General features: G+C 45.0%; 2 protein-coding genes across 2 annotated transcripts; both read right to left on the bottom strand.

Moving 5' to 3' along the window:
* Positions 1-2327: 2327 nt before the first annotated feature.
* Positions 2328-11186, bottom strand: LOC144271869 (interferon lambda-3-like). The gene is made up of 7 exons (XM_077829478.1): positions 11061-11186; positions 8593-8881; positions 6907-7067; positions 5761-5838; positions 4601-4744; positions 3573-3653; positions 2328-2426 (listed from the first exon to the last, which is right to left on the bottom strand). The coding sequence occupies exons 1-7, from the start codon at positions 11184-11186 to the stop codon at positions 2328-2330; spliced, it is 978 nt and encodes a 325-aa protein (XP_077685604.1).
* A 1289-nt stretch (positions 11187-12475) lies between these two features.
* On the bottom strand, positions 12476-14671 carry LOC144271952 (interferon lambda-3-like). The gene is made up of 5 exons (XM_077829627.1): positions 14510-14671; positions 13990-14067; positions 13376-13519; positions 12994-13071; positions 12476-12574 (listed from the first exon to the last, which is right to left on the bottom strand). The coding sequence occupies exons 1-5, from the start codon at positions 14669-14671 to the stop codon at positions 12476-12478; spliced, it is 561 nt and encodes a 186-aa protein (XP_077685753.1).
* Positions 14672-18581: the final 3910 nt, after the last annotated feature.

The following is an 18581-nucleotide window of genomic DNA, read 5'->3' as shown; positions in this document are numbered from 1 at the left end:
TGTTGCATGACTGCGCTGTGATCGGCCTGCGGAAACGTCCCATAATCCCCTTAAATCAAGTGGTCACTCTTGTCCTTGTTTTGAACTCAGCTGTAGGAATGTGGCTATGCCCTTTCAAAGCGCCGTTTCTTATCTGCTCCGGGACAAAGCAACGATTCGTGTGGAATGTTGCTGCTGGGAGTGTGCGAGAAAGAGAGGCAGTGGGGAGGGGGAGTCTGCTGCTGTTTGAACTTACAAGACAGCATGCTGACATGTTCTCAGTCCCCCAAAACCCCACTCTCTCTCCCCCCACATACACACAACACACTCCCTGTCACTCCCCACCATTTGAAAAGCACGTTGCAGCCACTTGCATGCTGGGATAGTGACCACAATGCACTGCTCTCTGGGGCGTTGCAAGAGCTGCTCATGTGGCCACGCCAGTGCGTTTGTTCCTGTCAGTGTGGACAGACTGCAGCGCTTTCCCTACTGCGCTCTCCGAGGGCTGGTTTAACTCCCAGTGCTCTACATCTGCAAGTGTAGCCATGCCCTTAGACTCAGACTCCCTGAGACCCAGCTGGATTCACAGTTGGCTAGAAATGTGTAATTTGCATTCCCTTACATATCACCTTGAATTTGGACCACTGTCTCCAGATGGCTCAAAGAGAGTCTATAGCCCAGTCACCATTGCCCTGCACCTTCTGTTGTCATTTACACCAGTGCAACACTACCATTATGATTTGGTAGCATTTACACCCACTTTGCGCAGGTGTAGATCTCTACTCAAGGTATAGGGCAACAGAGTTCAGAGCAGGCGCTGGTATAACACACATGACAAGGGGCCCACAGAGAGTCCATTTATATAATATAATATAAATTTATATAATAGTGTATATAATAATATTAATAATACCCTGCTCTTACATAGTGTTTTTTACTGGTAGTTCTCAAAGCACTTTACAAAGGAATTCGGTATCAGTATTCCCATTTTACAGATGGTACAGAGCAGAGACGTGACTTGCCCAACGTCATCCACCACTCCAGCAGGTCAGTGGCAGAGCTGGGAATAGAATCCAGGTTTCCCGAGTGCCAATCCCCAGTATCTATCCCCCTCAGACAAAAACAGGGCAAATTGCAGCCACGATGTACTCTGCAAGAGCAATTGAATAGTTTGCCCAGACCTGTGTCTTCACACGGATATCAATGCGTACAAATAAAAAGGAAGCAAAAAGCAATACATGTTACAATCAGGCTCCAGTTAAAACAGCAGCAGTTTACTCTAGAAGAGTGTGTCACATATATTGTGATAAGTATAGGATAGTAATTATAGTCCGTGCTTTTTGCCCAATTTAAAGGCCCCATAATATTCAGCCCTGCCACCAAAGGTTCCTGGGATTTGCTATCGTGGGAAGATACCTATAACTTTAGACTTTTCATTATTTTAAGTATCTCTGTTATGTCCCCTCTCACCATCCAGCTAATCAATTTCTCCTCATCGGGAAGTACTTCCCTGCCTTTAATGACTTTTGCTATTTTCTATTTTTTGGAGGTGATGAGATCAGAACATAATGCAGTCAGTAAGTAGAGGGTCAATCATCAATTTATATCATTTCAGTTTTAATTTTACATCTTCCATTTTTACATTAAATATTACAAAAATAGCCCATTTGATAAATATGCACATAAAAATGATAGATACAATAAATAACTTAAATACAAATCAGATTTGTTTAAATAAGGATCGCATCAGATGGCTTAACATTATGTCAGCCAGTAAAACAAAAATAGATTCTCGGAATCTGTCTAATACAGCAACACCTTCCATGCATCAACATTATTGCATTTTCCAGCATCTTTCTAAGACAATAATGAAATAGTCACTAGTCTGTAAATCAAACAAACGGTGGGAAAAACTAGTCCTTTAAATTAAAATAAATAACAGCAACACAACATACTATTGGCAAATATTTTTGCGTAGCAATCAACCAATACAATAAATAATACTATCCTCTAGGGCCAAATTTTAATCCCACTGAAATCAATGGCCAATCTCCCATTGATTTCTGTGGGAACAGGCCATACACTTTAGCTGCACTTAAGGAATTGCCTACAACCAATCAGGTACTGGCAATTGGAGTCGGAGAGATCTCTTCCTGAAGATCAGCTGTATCGGAATCTTTTGTTCAGAGATCATGGGTGATGGGTATCCGTGGTAAGATGCCAAGTCAGAAAGAACATCATGCCTGGTTAAAATACAGTGTCCTGGAGGAAGGATTCAGGGTTCCCATTCGCTGGGTCTCCAGTGTCTGATTAGACGCATGAGGTGAGACAGTGTAAAGACTTTGCGTTTAGGTGCAGAACTCCATGTAGGCTGCGCACTTCAAGTCTTCGTTCAGAAGTCGGAAGAGATTGAAGATCACAGATGCTTCCAGGCACCCCGGAGTTTCCTGGGACAGGAGAGAGGGAGTGAACACATTGTAACAGAGAATGGCTGGCTCACACTGGGCGAGGGAAAGCTACTGCACAAAGGCCTGATGGAAGGGCGTATATATAGATAGGGAGCACAGAGCATGCAGAAAAAGGGTGAACAGAGCAGTGTCTACACAGGGACATCCAGGAAAGCTAATCTGAACAAACTGTGTGAATTTGAAGTGGGTTAGTTAATGGCATTAGATCCCTGTGTGAACACCCTCATTCAAAATTAAAGTGGTCTTAATTTGGTTACTTTACTTCACTTCCAGAGATCGCTTTAACTCTGAATAACAGCATCCATACAGGGATTTAATGCAGTTTAACTAATCCTCTTCAAACTCACATCTTTAGTTAATTCAGATTAGTTTTCCTGGATGTCCCTGCTTAGACAAGACCTTACAAACACTCGAACCTAAGTAAATACTCATTTACACGGTGCTCTAATGTTCTGTAATTCTAAATATTTAACAATGTGTGCTGTAGTCTATTACATTAAGCAGTGAGTCTGAATGAAACAAAAGGCACAAAGATCTGGGGTAACAGTCAACTTGATGGGTATTATCTTTGTCTAGATCCGATTCCTAAGAAGGCCTGGGCATTGGCAGATCTGTAGGAATGAATGATCTCTGGGCCTCTTTTCCCATTGCCCAGCCCAGCATCTCCACCTCTTCAAAGCGAACAGGAAGTTGGTGTAAAGCTCTGCCAGCAGTGTGAGGGAGGGGGGATTTCAGAGTCAGCAGCATTTTGCACAAATATAAATGATTCCACAAGGTACAAGGTAGAGAGCAATGGAGGATCAGATGCCACATGTTTATTCTGCTATTTGCATCCTATGGGAGGACCCAAACTAGGCCACAAGGTAAAGGGTGTTTTCTGGATGCCTGGTCTGTTACTGTCTGACAGCAGATGTAACAACCCTTCCTGATGTGAGAGATTTATCAGCTTTTTTCTGAACTAATTCAGTCTCAGGACACCTAGACAGCAGAAGGCCCTGGACAATATACAGGACACCATCCTGCACTGGCCCCATGGGAACGGAATGGAGCTGGTGATCCTGTATGGATTTGTTCCCACTAACATGTGATGGAAGTTCGTCTTGTGTGTTTGCCAAAGGTATTCACCATTTTCTTGGCGGCATGGAATTTTAGGAGCCAGCTAGTCAGCATCTGGGAGTGTTGATGGCCGTGAGGCTGATGTCTGGCCTGAAAAGAAAATCAATCCATGAAGCAGACTGGCACATGAGTCGAGATTTCAAGAACAGTGGCTGAGCCTCCTTTCTCTCGGTACAAGCCCAAGGCAGATCTTGGTTTGATTGAGTTTATCTAGTTCTCTACACTTGTAGATTCCATGTTAACCTTCCATGTTCTATTAATAATACCAAGCATTTGTATGATATTGTTCTACTTCAGAAGTGTTGGAAGCATTAACTCAGTGGTTTACTGACACTGTGGGAATGGCTCTGTGTAGGGGGAGGTATGCCTTGTGCTCCCCAGAGGAGCTCTGGGAGGAACTCCACCTAATAGAAACTGAATATGCTCTGGAGCTGAGCAGGAGTGCAGCATACTCCCCCAGTGTATGCAGCCATCCATGGGTCTGCCTCCTCCCAGTTCCTCCCCACCTCCACTGCGATGTTCTGGGGGGCACATGGAAACAACAGTAGCTGTGCGAAAGAGAGCACAGTGTCTGTAGTGGAACCAAACTATAGCCCAGGAGCCGACGGTGGGGACATAGCTGCTTGCACAGTAGAGAGCAGCCAGGCATCATCTGTCCCTAACTAGTTAATCAAGATAATTAGCTAATTAGATCATATATATGAGCAAGGCATACAGCAACTAAGTAATCCGGACACTTTCGTTGTTATAAATGGTGGTGGAAACCAAAGTCCACAATTACTGGCAAACAGGACCGGCTCTAGGCACCAGCAAAGCAAGCATGTGCTTGGGGCGGCATTCCAGCCACCCCCTTTTTTTTTTTTTTTTGCTTGGCCAGTTGCGCTCTCGGAACTTGGGGCAGCAAAAAACCTGGAGCTGGCCTGCTGGCTCAAGGATTCCTAGATCCTGGATCCACGTAAGAAATTAGTGCTGTTTGGAGTTCAATACACAACTCCCAGACACACTGTGTCAAGAGACATTTGCAATCCAGTACTCACACAGCTCTTCAAGTCCTCTCTGATGTGCCTCAGGATTTCTAATGGCTTCACAAGCTGCTCAGACAGACTGGGATCCCCAAAGTTCTCCAGCACGTCAATAACAAGGTGCAGCTCCGTCTCTACCAGGATCACTCTGTCGTGCACCTAGGGAGAGAATGTGGAGGTAAAACAGTGTGTCCAGGGGAGTTGCAGACAGGGAGATAAGGAATGTCTGTGTTAGCAGCAGGTAGGAGTAGCCTGCTTCAGGAGACTTTCCAAAGGCGTGGCCATTGGGAAGAGACCTAAGACGCAGGGGAGGTGTGAATCCACTCTGTACACAGAGCCTGCTAATCACGAACCTTTGGACTCTGTTGCTTACACCTTCCTTCCTTGGAATCCAACAACATTTTGTGCTTCAGATCAGTCTCAAACCTTTTTTACGTTACTACAATCTGAAGACATAGTCGGGCAGTGCAAGTATTTTTTCATTTTTATTTTTGCTGGTGATTTGGGGAACGTTTTCTGGATCTTCAGACTGGCTGTACATTGATGTGGATATGGTTTTAGAGAACTAAAACCAAGATACAGAAACTAAGGATTTCCTGCCACATGACCTGGAGCTGCGTATGTGAAGGAGGTTAACCAAGTTCAGTCTGGAAATAATTGGTAAAGACAGGTGTGGATGAGTTGGCGGTGACAAAGCCTTTGGTTTTTGAGCACTGAGGATAAGGTTAGTATCATGCCTTGTATTAACAGGGAACAGTGATTTCAATTTGTCAGGGCTAAACTAGAGATGCTGAGATGTAAATTGTTCCCTGGCTCAATTATTTGATGCCATCTGAAGCCAGGCAATATATTGTTCTGTCTCCTACCCCTGTTTTTCAGTGGCTTGCCTTACCATGTGCTAAATATTCTGCTGCAATATTTAAATTGATCCACAGTCTCAACATTTGTCTGGCTTCCCAGCCCTAAGGATGTACAAAATATAGATATAGAAAAAGGGCCAGATTCCAACCTCAGATGATACCTGTGTCATTTGGGAATAAATTCCCTCTCCATGTTACTCTACAAAAGGATCACGTGAAATCAGCATCCAGCTTAGAAAGAGACAGTACTGCAACTTTGGAAAGAAGCAAGTGCTGTTTTGTAACTTTGTCTCTCTTGGCAGAGGTCTTTCTTACCGACAGCTCTTTGACTTTCCAGTTCCGGTGGAAAATCTTGGTGTTGCATTTTCGGTCTGACAACAGCATGATGGCCTCCTGGAGGCACAAAATAAGAACACAGGGAAATGTGTAAAGGAAACAAAGCAGGGGAGAAAGTGCCAAATTCAGCCCTCAGTTACATCATATAACCCCATTCAGCCATGCAAAGGTACAAAATCCTGGCACAATTTGACTCAACACCTCGATCCCCTAAGAATGCTGCTGTACTAGAGTCCTCGCTCTTCCCGAGAAGGTGCCAAATATGGCACAGAAGTCAACAACACGCGCTTGTCATATTGCTTTGCTGGTTTCAGGTTGTGAACTGCATTTGTGCAGGAGTTTAACTGAGAAGTGGCATCCTTTAACTCTTGACCACTCATCTGAGTGGTGCACTTCCTCTGCTTCAGCATTGATTAGCGTGGAATGTTTGCACGACTGAAAAATGAATGACTTGATCTCTCTAATGCTGCTTGATGGCATGAGATGAATTTGGGTTCCTCAGATTGTCTGTTTAAGGGACTAGACTCAGTTTTGTTTGGAAGGGAAAGATTGCCTATAGTTAAAAACTGGGTCTCATTCTCTAGGTTTGATTGTAACTCAGGACAGAGTTTGAACCCCTTTCACAACTTTCTGAGATTTAAGATTAAGGACGGTTGACTCTGTAAGAAATCCGAGCTGGCCAGGTCCAAGCCTCCTTAGACTGACTCAAATCAGGAACACCCACTTAGACAGGTTGCCCCTTCTTTCTCTCCTAGCTCCTTTCTAATAGTAAGAATGCCATTCTTCCCTTGCTATTGTCTAATCTGTGATTCTGCTTTAGATCAGTTCCCACCTTCCTGCCCTGTCCATGACTCTGCCTCTCTTTGACTCTTGCCGGAGCTGAACATTCTGAGCTTTGCCCTTTCTTAACTAAGACTGGGTGGGGGATCACCAACAAAGAAGATCCAGACAGAGAGACTTCTCTCTATTTTGTCTGCAACCCTACACCCCAAACTTACTGAAACATATTCCTCCCATCTTATTTCATCTGCCCACAGTAATATGCCGAGAAAGCTGCGGTTGAAACTACAGCCTAGCACCCACATTGCCATTATTGCCCTACTTATGTGTCTTCTTTGCACTTACAAATCTGTCCTTGACATTCTTGAAGGTCTCCAGTTCCCGGGGTGGCAGGGACTTGTATTTTGAGAGGTGGCACGTCTTCCTCTGAGCCCCTTTGGGAAAGGCCTCCGTAGACATTGTCCATAGGGTCAGGACGAGGAGCAGTTTGCAAGCCACCATTTTTCCTAATTGAATCAGAAAGGGGAAGTACACACATCACTCCATTTCCAGGTTACAAGGATTATAAACTGTATTTTTGACAGTCTGACAAGGCGGGAAAAGAAGGGGTGCAGGAAAATGAGGGCTACTATACATTGGTGGCTTGACCCCAAAGATCACAGCTGAGTAAACTCAACTCTTCTTTTCACAAATGTTTTCAGATCAGGCCTCTTAATTTACCACCCCCAGCACTAATAATAAAAAATAAACTGGTAAGAGACTTAGAGGGACGGATAATGTTTGATCCTTACTCTTTAGAGTAGATCACAGCAGATCAGACTAGTAAGCCCATGTGCTAGACAGACGCCCCAGACCTCGTGGCACATACCTTGGAGCATGTTTGCTGGGAAATGGCTTTAGTCTCTTCTTCTTCCTCAGGGTTGCTTGGCCTCCCTCTGGTCTGTGAATGTAGCCTCTCTTTTCCATTGCTCTTGCTTTTATACTCTTTAGGAAAAAATAAAATGAAATCTTGTTTTCCTTTTGTCGAAGGAGAAAAACCCACGCTCTAATGCGGCTGGAATCAATGGAAACCGGAAAGTGAAAGTACGGCAGGTGCATCTAGCTCATAACCCTCTGCCCTCCTGAGCTGCGTGTGCCACTACCAGGGATTCCCAGGTGAGGGAAATTCTGCAGGACATCATGACAAAATGATGCAAGGTTTCCCTGCCTAGAGTAGGCGAGTTCTGTTTCTAATCTTAGCATTGCCCAGTTTCCGGATTTGCTGTGTTACCGTAATGATCCACCGAGCAGCCCTTTCATTCATTTTTTCCCCCGCCCTCAGGAGTGACTCTGCGAGTCATCACTGATGAGCGAAGGGCGAAAGGACAGTGGTCTCAGTACTCTCACAATGGGCAGAGAGGGACTGTTCCCAGAAGGGAGCCTTCCCTCACAGTCTTGATAACATCCAGGTTAAGGATCCATGTTTGTGATTTACCTGGGAAGCAAGGGCTGGGGGAAGGAAAATCTGAGAAACACTTTTGGCGATGGTCCAGGGGGGAAGAGCCAGCCACAGGCTGTCTGAGCGCTGGGCCAGGCTGAATGGGAGTGTGGCAGGGGAGCAGGCTGGGGCTGGCAGGAGGTGAGCGGAAGCTGCAGAAATAGTGCGATACAGCCTGGGGGGAACAGCAGAGACTGGAGGGGGGAGGCACGGAGGTAGCAGCCTTCCAAGGTACTCCAGACCCAGGGCACTGGTCTAGAGAAGGACTCCTTTTCGCCACTGGGGAGGGGCTGTGTGCTCTCAGAGGCACCGACATAAATAAGGACCGTGTGTCAAGAGGGGTTTGTAAGCAGGTAGCTTGCAACAGAGGCTCCGACAGGTGGCCAATAGGAAGACAACTCACAGAGCCTCCCAGTTAAAGCACCAGCAACAAGCCTGAACTGTGGCCAGTGGGACTGGGACCTAGAAGCCAATATTAATTTCCCTCCAAAAAGGGATGGCTTACCAAGGGCAGGCCAAGGCCTCGGCCTGACTCGCTCCTAGGGCAAGGATACTCTGGCATTCAGCATGAGGAGTGGCTATAGTTGCAGAGTTAGGAACTAGCACATGTATCTTTGGTTGTAACCGTTCAAACCACTGTGGTGAGGGAACTCGCACCCTTTCCTTCGTCCAGACCTCGTAAGGAATCGTTGCAGCTGAGCTGTGAGTGCTTGGGCCTGTTCGGTAGAGAAGCTGGTTGACGAAGACTCTGCAGAATTCTTCTCTCTTCCGCCTTACAGCCTCTTCTGTTGTTCTTTCATACCAGTCACATCTCTGACTGTTTCTGGCTGCATCTAGTTGGGGCTGTAGATGAAATGGATCAAAGAGAAATCTAGGAGGCCATCAGATCTGATAACTGGAACGGAGGTTAACAATGAGGTGGGCCTGAGATCAACCCTGATGCAACCTACGCTTTGATGGCATATGAGCTCTGAATCCAAGACTCTGTGTGAACATGGGGCTGGTGGAAGAGTTAGTGATCTTTCCTCCTTTTCTGCCTTTGACTTTTTTGTTGTTTTACTAACTCTCCAGCTGTCTCTGCTGCTCAGGTAGGTGACCAGCTGTCCCAGTTCTGAGGGCCAGGCTGAGCTGATTCAACTAATACCAGAATTTATGCTGCTGTGACTAGAACCAGCTCGGCCATCTTGTTAGCTTTTTGCTGCTGTCAGTTCCAGCTGGGCCGGTGGGCATGGGCTCTCCTGGCTGCTTCATGGAACCAGGCCTGTATAAGAGAGTGACTTGCTGGTAGGGTTGCCAACTTTGACTGGACATATTCCTGGAGGATTCATCAGATGACATCATGGTTAATTAAAGATTAATCTTTAATTCCTGGAGACTCCAGGAAAATCCTGGAGGGTTGGCAAAGCTACTTCCTGGCCAGTGCACCCCCCAACACATTAGGCATAGCACAGCAAGCTCACCTTGTGGTCTGCTGCTTCCTGTGACATGGCCTCTGCCCGAGTAACATAGAGCCCCACCCCTTCTGACATAAACCAACGGTCAAACAAACACTTCCCTGTCACCCTTACCTTGGGCCTTCGATCCGACGCCAGACTCGTCCATTCCACCTTCCTGAGAGGGCTGCTAGGGGGGCACAGGCCTTCCCTCGCCCTGGGTTCTGCTATCCCTGGATAGGCAGCCAAGGCCTGACTGCGCAGACTCCTTGTGACCTCCCTGGACCGCTTCCTACCTGGCCCTGTCGTGGGCCTTTGACTCAGCCTCTTGCCAGGCTCCCAGTGTCTCAGCTCTGCTCTCTCTAAGCCTCTTCCCTGGGCTCACTGCAGAGCTTCTAAGCACTTCCTGCCACCCGGCTGGTTCTGCTGCAAGGGAATTTTCTCTGTGCCCCTGGCAGGGCAGTCCCTGACCCAGCTGAGTCTTCCTACCCCTGAACCCCTCCACCAGCATAGAGAATCATGGGTGCACTCACTTCCCCCAGATTTCCTTCACTACTGCCTTGGGTTATCAAATCCTTCATTGAGTTCTTCTACTTTTCTTCACTAGGCCCACATGGCTGCCATGCTGTGGCTGAGGAGGTTACTGGTCTTTGATCCTTTGATCACATGGACTGTGAATGCATAGTTTTGGTCTTTGTAAGTTATTTCTGTGGCGAACTGGCCCATCCAGTTCTGAATACCTCCAGGGCTAGTTGAGAGCTGTGTCTGGTGACTTTAACTACGTGAGGGGTTGAAGGTGCTTGTAGGTCCCCTCTGAGATGATTGCAATGTCAGTTCCTGAGTTAATTTTAAAGTCAACAGTCTTGCCATAAATATTCACTTTCACTGTCCAAGCAGGCTCTATATCATCACAAGTGATAGATCGCAGAAAGAATGGCTCTTAATTGTCTGTAATATTAGTCAGCTCCCTGACTGCTTTGGTGCAGCAAACAGGTGCAAAATGTCTATATTTTGTGCATTTAGTACACCGTGTATCTCTGGTTGGACATGCATCATCTCTTGGACTATGACTTTTTCCACACCTTGTTGACGTAGGCTGAATCTGTCCCTCTTACTCAGGAAGCTCTTTGGGAATAACTTTTAATACTCATGCTGCATCTGTTAACAGCTTCTAAGCTAGTTTTTGGTTTTCAAGTTCGGAGAGTTGCTCTAGGTTTTCCTGTCTCACCAGCTCTGATGGCTTTGTTACTTGAATAGCTGTGGCTAAAATTCAATCTTTCAATGGTAGCTGCTGCGAAAGCTTTTTAATCAGTTACCGCAATAACTAGCCTGTCTATTTTCATGTTTTGCATTCCCATAATCATCGTTTTCAGCCAGAGTATGCAGAACTCTTATGAAACAGTCAACATTTTCCCATGGCTCTTGAATTCTCTAGTTTTCATAAACCACTTATCTCTGATGTATAAAGAATGTATCAAAGCTAGCTAGAACGCTTGCATAGTCATGTTTGTGACTGTCTTCAATAAAAATGAAAAGGATTTAGAGATATGCTCTGCCTGTGTCTCCACAGCATAAATGAAAGAAGATACCTGCTTGTCTCCAGTTTCTTTGTGGACCTTGGTAGCAATGTGAAATCTTGCAAAATATTGTTTCCAGCCTGTCCATTGTGAAGGTTTGTTAAAGTGGATGTTCTCTGGGGCATTGAAGAGTGACATGTTGATGAGATCCTGCAACCTTTCTTGCTGTGTTCCTTCTGTCTGCAACCTTTCTTGCTGTTTTCCTTCTGTTTCTGTTCTTAGTTTACTCCTGACAACAAGTCATGTTCTCCTGTACCAGCTATGTGGTCAGGACTCCCCAGGGAACATTTGTCTAGCTCTAATGGTAATGCCAAAAGGAAGGAGAAAGACAAGATTCACAGCTCTCTTTGGCCTTTAGTTGCCCATTTGGAAATGCAGTGAGGGTGATCCAAAAGCAAGCAGCTTTGCAATGCAAGAGGGAGGCAGTGTGGCCTAGAGGCTAGAGTGTAAGACCGGCTCTCAACATCCTTGGCTCTGCCACTGGCCTCCTGAGTGATCTGGACAAGTCACTTTGCCTCTCTGTGCCTTAGTTCCCCATCTGTAAAATCAGGAATAATGAGAAGGACTTCCTTTGTAAAGCACTGTGGGATCTACTGCTGCACAGCACTCTGCAGGAGCTGGGTATTATTACTACAGTGCACCCAATTTTCTGTTAACAAAATGCTTTTAATTGAAAGACAGGAATGCGAAGGCCTGGGAAAACAATTTTATTGGTTCACAATTATAAATAAAATGGCATAATCTTAGTAATAGATAAATACATAAATAATAAATGGCTGATCCATAATAAAGAACACTTTGGTTCAAGTCTGGAAGTTATACAAATCAATTACCCTTCTTAGTCAGGTTATAATACATAAAGAAGCAGCAAGATAAAAATATACTCTGTATAAATACATCTGCCGAGGATATTTACAGTAAGAATGCATTTCCTGAGGTTGTTTCTAAGAGATCTGAAGCTGTGACTAGTGTGTAAATCCTAGAACTGGAGTGCATTGTTTTGTTGTTTTAAATTAAAGCTTATGAAATGTTTCCAATATTTTTGGATCTGTTCCCTTGGCTAAAATGCATTCATATAGTGACAATACAATTACATTCAATAAATAATATCCCCAGAGGCCAAATCCTATTGAAATCCTAAATTCCAACTGTGATGAAAAATGGTCCTACAATTAATCTTCTGTAAGGAGTCTAGAGTGCTGCACCAGCTGGAAGTTGGAGCAACCTGGAGGCCAACTGTTGTGTAATTCTTTGGTATAAAAGGATGGAATCAGTTTGCTTGGGGATCTATGATCAGAAGCCAGAGGGAGAAGATGAATGTTCCTGGTTGACACATGTCTTCTCCCAATATGTATGCAGTGCTCTCAGGCTAGGGACTCTCCGGTCTCTAAGTAGATGTGGACACGGGCACTGCAGAGACCAGATGGCTACACACAGAGCTCCCTGTAGGCTGCGCATCTCAAGTCTTCGTTCAGCAGTCGGAAGAGATTGAGGATCACAGATGCTTCCAGGCAGCCAGGTGTTTCCTGGGAAATGAGAGACTATTTACAACAGGAAGTGTGAATGGGGCTAAATTAAAGCCACCATTCTTAAAAACGAAGAGATAATAAGGATAGAAATCTCCCTGCTTCACCCCTCCTCCCGCATTTCCTAAAAAGCCTGATTTATTGCAGAGGGTCAATATCCCTGGTGATATAATCTTCTTACAGGCGGTGCTCGGAAGAGACAGTCACTGTAGCAGCAGACACAACAGGGTTTTTTTATTGAGATCTGCTAGATTTGTGCACAGCTACAGTTCTGGGATTATTGAAACAGGCTGGACAAGGCACCAGAGAATAGATTGTAGAAATCCGCCCTGGCCTCTGGGATGGGAACCTAGTAGGCTTGTTCCTTCTCTAATTTGTATGGAAGTTCCCTTTCCTCATTGTCTCGACTGACTACTCACCGTCTCTTTGCTCTCATGGAAATTTTGGAGCCAATTGTTCAGCCTCCTGGAGTGTCGATGAGAATGAGTTTCTCTGGTCTGAAGACAAAATTGATACAGACTGGTTGGTGCCCAGAGATTTCAGCCGACAGTGGACCAAAGCCCTTTCTCTCCAGGCGCAGAGCAGTTGTTGCCCTGACATAGTCTAGGCGGCTACTCTTGTGCATATCATATCAACTACCCTCGCTTTCAATGTCCTATGTAAGGATGGGCCCAAAGCAAGGGCCACATGCGAGTATTTGTGGGTACAAGGTAAAGCAACCCATTTGGGAAATTCCTAAGGGTTCTCCTTGAAGAGATTCACATCTGGCACTGAAAGAGAAATCTGTCACTGAATACTCACGCAGCCCCTCAGGTCCCCTCTGATTTGCGTCAGGATTTCTAGAGGCCTTGAGAGCAGCTTGGACAGACTGGTGTCCTCAATGTTCTCCAGCACGTTAATGGTAAAGTCCAGCTCCTTCTCTACCAGGATGACTCTATCGTGCTCCTGGGGAGAGAAACTTGTAGGTAAGACAGTGTCTGTGGGAGAAATATACACAGCTGTGCAGATACAGGACTAGAAATTCTCATGCGTAGGGGTGGTTAGACTAGGTTGAAACAGGAGATTTTCCGAAGCCACTCAGGGCTTTATTGATTTGTCAGTAAATGAAATATTGAAATCACTCTAGACTGCAAACAGCTTCATCTCCACACGCCTTTCTTGACACCAGTTTATAGCCAGTGAGAAGGCACCTGAACTGAAGGTGAGGGGTGACCCTTATTTACACTGAGAAAGAGCCACAGTCAGATCGGACATGCTCCTGACTCAATCAGTGACTTCCAAGTCAGTGGTCAGAGTGCCACGTGTCAGATTAGCATAGGGCTAAGTGAGATCAGATTCAGAGGGGGCACATGTGAGGAGAGAAGCATCTGCTAGCATGTGACCTTCTTGTACCCCTTGACTGAGATTTTTCGTACCGACAGCTCTTGGACTTCCCAGTTCCGGTGGAATATCCTGGTGCTGCATTTTCGGTCTGACAACAGCATCATGTCCTCCTGGAGGCAGAAGGAAAGAACAGAGACCCATATGTATGTAGGAGCAGGAACAAACCTGTACTAGTTCTTCCCTCAGTTCTATCCATGCAATCCCAGTGGTGATGCAGGGAGAAGAGATGCTGGTATCAGATGTCTCCCTTGTATCTCTCGGGCTGGTATCCTCAAGGGATATGACAGAGATACTTATGACGAACTTTAAACTGTGTTTTGTCGTCCTACTCCAGTGAGGAGAGGACCTGGGTTCAGCAGGCGCTGTGCTAGAGCCCTGGAGCTTGCCAGCAGGGTGCTAGAGCTGGGAGAAATGTAAAACCAAATCCTTCTTGATAATTGGTTTTGAGCTTCTTCCCTGAGTCCAAAGGGACATGCAGAGAGGGCTGCTCTTCAGATTACAGCCCAGGGCTCACAGTGCTGTTATTGCCCAGGGTGTGTTCTTCACACTTACAAATTTGTCCTTGGCTTTCTTGAAGGCCTCCAGTTCCCGAGGTGGCAGGGACTTGTATTTTGTGAGGTGGCATTTTGTCCTCTCAGCGCCTTTGGGAAAGGCCTCTGTAGTCATCGTCCAGATGGCCAGAGCAAAGAGAACTTTGTAGCCTACGTTCACCATTTTCCCTAACGGAGACAGAACGGGAGAGATACATGACTGACATGCCAGGTTGCATGGCTTACCAGCCAGCGGGTTGGATGGTGTCTCATAAGCTAGGCCTGCACTGGAGACAAACCTAGCTCTAAATTATCTTTTTACTGTTTCTTAAAACATTGTTAAAGCTACTGCAGGAGGCAGCTGGGGACACATCAGAATCAGTGAAATGCCCAGCTGAGTTCTGTGGCTTCCTATAGGGGACTGGGAAGTAAAAGAATTGTTACCATTTCTCATGTCTTCCTCAAGCCAACCAGTTCATTTGATTGGCTGTTAAATTAAACAGCTGACAGACGTGACAGTTTTCAGAAAAAGAAGAAAACAATGTATTGAGATTCAGCAGAGTTATCAGTTCTTTTCAGACCACCCTTCAGACGTCAGCTGTTGTAAATACTTGCACATTGTGTAGTCAAACAATGAAGGAGCTAGTTGGTGGAGCAGGATACGTCATCCGATAACATTTGTTACAAATTGATCCTACTTCTTTTAGTACAGCAAAGTGTGAGCTAATCCTAATTTTATGCAAATATATATCTGCCACTTGCCAAATAGTTCTGATCAATAATTTTCAGGCTACTGACCGTTTTTTGTCTTTTTGCAATTTGATAGTCATTGTATATTTTGTTGCTGAGCTCCTAAATCCCATGATATTGTTTCTGTTCCATAATTTGATGACTGAACTATTTTTAATCCATGCACATTTTTGTATGAAATGTCATTTGTCAAAGTTTTGGCGGTAGGCAAACACTTTTCACAAGTACCCAACAATTCTCCAGACACAAAACGAAAACATGCTACAAATCATAGCAACTTGAACTCCCATTTTCTCCAGGAAACTATTCATGAATCAGAGCGGTTTTTGTTTAAATATTCAGCCATTAATAATACATTACAGGTGTAACGCACTTTGCTTGTACAACATTCATTCCTTGCTGTCTACCATAGAGCACAACAGAAGCCCTCAATAAAGAGAAATTGTGTCGTAAGGAGAGGCGGCAGGCGAGTCACCCTTACCTTGCCGTGTATTTGCTGGGACGTTGCTTTAGTTGCCTCTTGTGTCTCCGGGCTGCTTTGCCTCTCTCTTGGCTCTGAATGTGGTTTTTCTTCTCCATTGCTCTTGCTTTTATACCAAAAGGCTCTTTCTGGTTAAGAAAAATTACATGAAACCTCATTTTGCTTTAGTCTAGGGCAGAAAAACCCAGCTCTGCTGTCACCCAGCAAAGAGCAGCTAAGTGTTTGGAAAGGGAAAGCAAAAGTGAGGCAGTTATTACAGGTGAGCTCGAGTACTGAGGGATTTCCAGGTGAAGAAAACACTGTGACGTCACAAGTGAACTATGCAGGAGTTCCCTGCCTAGAGTAGGTGTGTATGTAGACTTGGCCTTTGCTGAATTGCAAAGCCCTTTGGGGTCCAGCGTAGAGAAGAATCTCAGCCCCTTTTGTTTTTAAAGTCCTCTTCCTTGCAGATATAGCCTCGAAAATGTAAAGTGAGCAGGTGGGTTGGAACCTGCTCACCAATCTCCTGCAGATCCTGGTTACTCACAGCAAACCAGGACTGGCCTTTAATGTCTAGACACATCACAGATGTGCACTGAGGACTACAGTAAAGGCCGACATGCAGTAATTTCGGGCTGGGTGGGTATTCGTTTATCCATCCCATCTGTTTTACTTTTCACCACAAAAGCCAAGAACATACCGTCTCTGTGGAGGTCTTCTGTACTCTAGCATTACCAGTTAGCTGCAGTAGCATTTATTCCACTCGTGCACAGAGGCCGCAGTCAGGATCAGGGCCTTTGTACACAAAATAAAGGCAGTCCCCTCGATAAGTTTACAGTCTAAATGGAGCCTTGGCACAATGGGATTGTTGAACACACATGAGGGGGAGAGACAAGGATGGCAGTAATAGGAGCAAAGCTTTGCTTGGATTAATGAAGAGTACATGTTTGAGTGTCTCCTTTCCTAGGCGCAGCTCTTTGCAGTCCTCCGCTTCCCCCACCTGCCATCCCTAGACCTCACGCTGTTCTCGTATGTGTGTTATGATCTGTTTCCAGCCTTTTGTTCTGATCTTTCTGCTGTAGAAAATGCCTGTATTCTACTGTCGTTTCCTTGCCTCGGTCAAGGCTGATCTCCATTATTCAGACATAGTCTGAGGAATAGAGCCAGACAACTTTTAAAGTAACAGATCTCATGCTCCCTTGCCTCATTTAAATGTGACCCAAACATGTCTCTGAAATACAAAGCTACACCACATAAAATAAATATATTTTAAATGTTGTTTCCCCTTTGCTTACCTGCCAGTACATAGAATGGTATGATTTTCAAGTGTTGCCCAGGCCCGACTCTGATGTTTTTAATTGATACAAAAAGAAAAGGAGTACTAGTGGCACCTTATTGATACCATTATACCAGTTCAACAAAGTGTGGGTGCAGTTATGGCAGCATAACAGTGCCTGATACCGGAATAGTTATGTCTCTCCCTGAACAGGCAGAGCTATTGGCGGTATAAGACATCTGCATTCCTTTTAACCATACCTGTATACCACAATAGTCAAAGGAGTACAATGTACTAGTTGTGAAAAGACTTTGATATCAGGGGCTTGCATTTGAGTAGATCAAAGAGCTCTAGTAACACAGGAAGCAGCTCACTCCTTTCTAGGAAACAGACTCTTGAATGACTACACTCAGGTTTTGGAAGGTAGAAAAACCCTTTGATTCACCTTTAAAGGGCCCTGTCTGCCACTACTTACTCAGACAAAACACCCGTTGACTTCAGTGGTATTCAGGCTATGAAAGCACTGCAGACCCAAAGCTAACCAGCTCCACCATGCCTAAGTCTCTGTATACTCTGTCAACTTCCTTTTATTAGCCCTGATTCCTGTTTATCTTTTATGCATTATTCTCTCTCTCTCTCTCTTCTGAGAGAATAAGTGTTAAGCATAACCAGGTAACTGGCAGGCATAGTTATCAGTTATGTCAACACAGGTGTTTAAATTCCTGTTGCTACCTGTGCCATTGTAGGATGTGCATGATCTGCACACAAAGTTTCTAATGAATAAAAGGAAACCGGTGTGTATTTGTGCTGCTTGCCATGTATTAGATCAGGGCTTCTTATTCAGAGTAACAGGAAAATCCACAACTATATGGAAACAATTCTTAGCCCAAATAATTCAAAGATAACTGGGTTCTGCCAGTGGCACCCTTTGAGGTAGCTGACAAAAGAGAAATGTTTCCTGATGTTTGAAAAGCAGCTTTCTGACACCGACGAAAGTAAACTGCATTGGACACTATTAGCAGACCAAACAATACACTGCATCCAGTTCGACTGCATGTATCAACACAGGACTCTGACGTATGCTTTGCCACCATCAGGTTAGGAGCTAATGAAGCAAAAATGAAACTGGTTGAGTTACATCAACATATTGCTTCTGAAGTCCAGCTACGCAGGCAACCTATTCAAGAAGGAGAAATGGATTAATGGTATTCAAGAAGTGAAATGTTCAAAAGAAATTTTCAACCCCTTTGTGTGCAGCTATTATTTCACAAGACATTTTAAAGAACTTTTTGGGGGTGTTGTTTAATAACTCAGGATTGTTAATTGCCTATTGTGGCTATGATAGCTTTAGAAGCAACTAGCAATAATAGTACCTAGCTCTTACCTAGCACTTTAATCTTTGGATCTCAAAGCGCTAGACAGAGGAGGTCAGGATCATCTCTATGTTACAGATGGGGAAACTGAGGCATGGTGAGGGAATTGATGTGGCTAAGGTCACCCAGCAACCCACTGGTGGAGCTGGGAATTAACCCAAACCTCCTGCGTTCTAGTTCAGTTCCCAAGCCAGTAGGTGACACAAAGCAGACGCGTGCAGCTGTATAGCAAAGG

Source organism: Eretmochelys imbricata, chromosome 11 (genome assembly GCF_965152235.1).
Source record: "Eretmochelys imbricata isolate rEreImb1 chromosome 11, rEreImb1.hap1, whole genome shotgun sequence".
Lineage (NCBI taxonomy): Eukaryota > Metazoa > Chordata > Testudines > Cheloniidae > Eretmochelys > Eretmochelys imbricata.
This window is presented reverse-complemented; position numbering and strand designations above follow the sequence as displayed.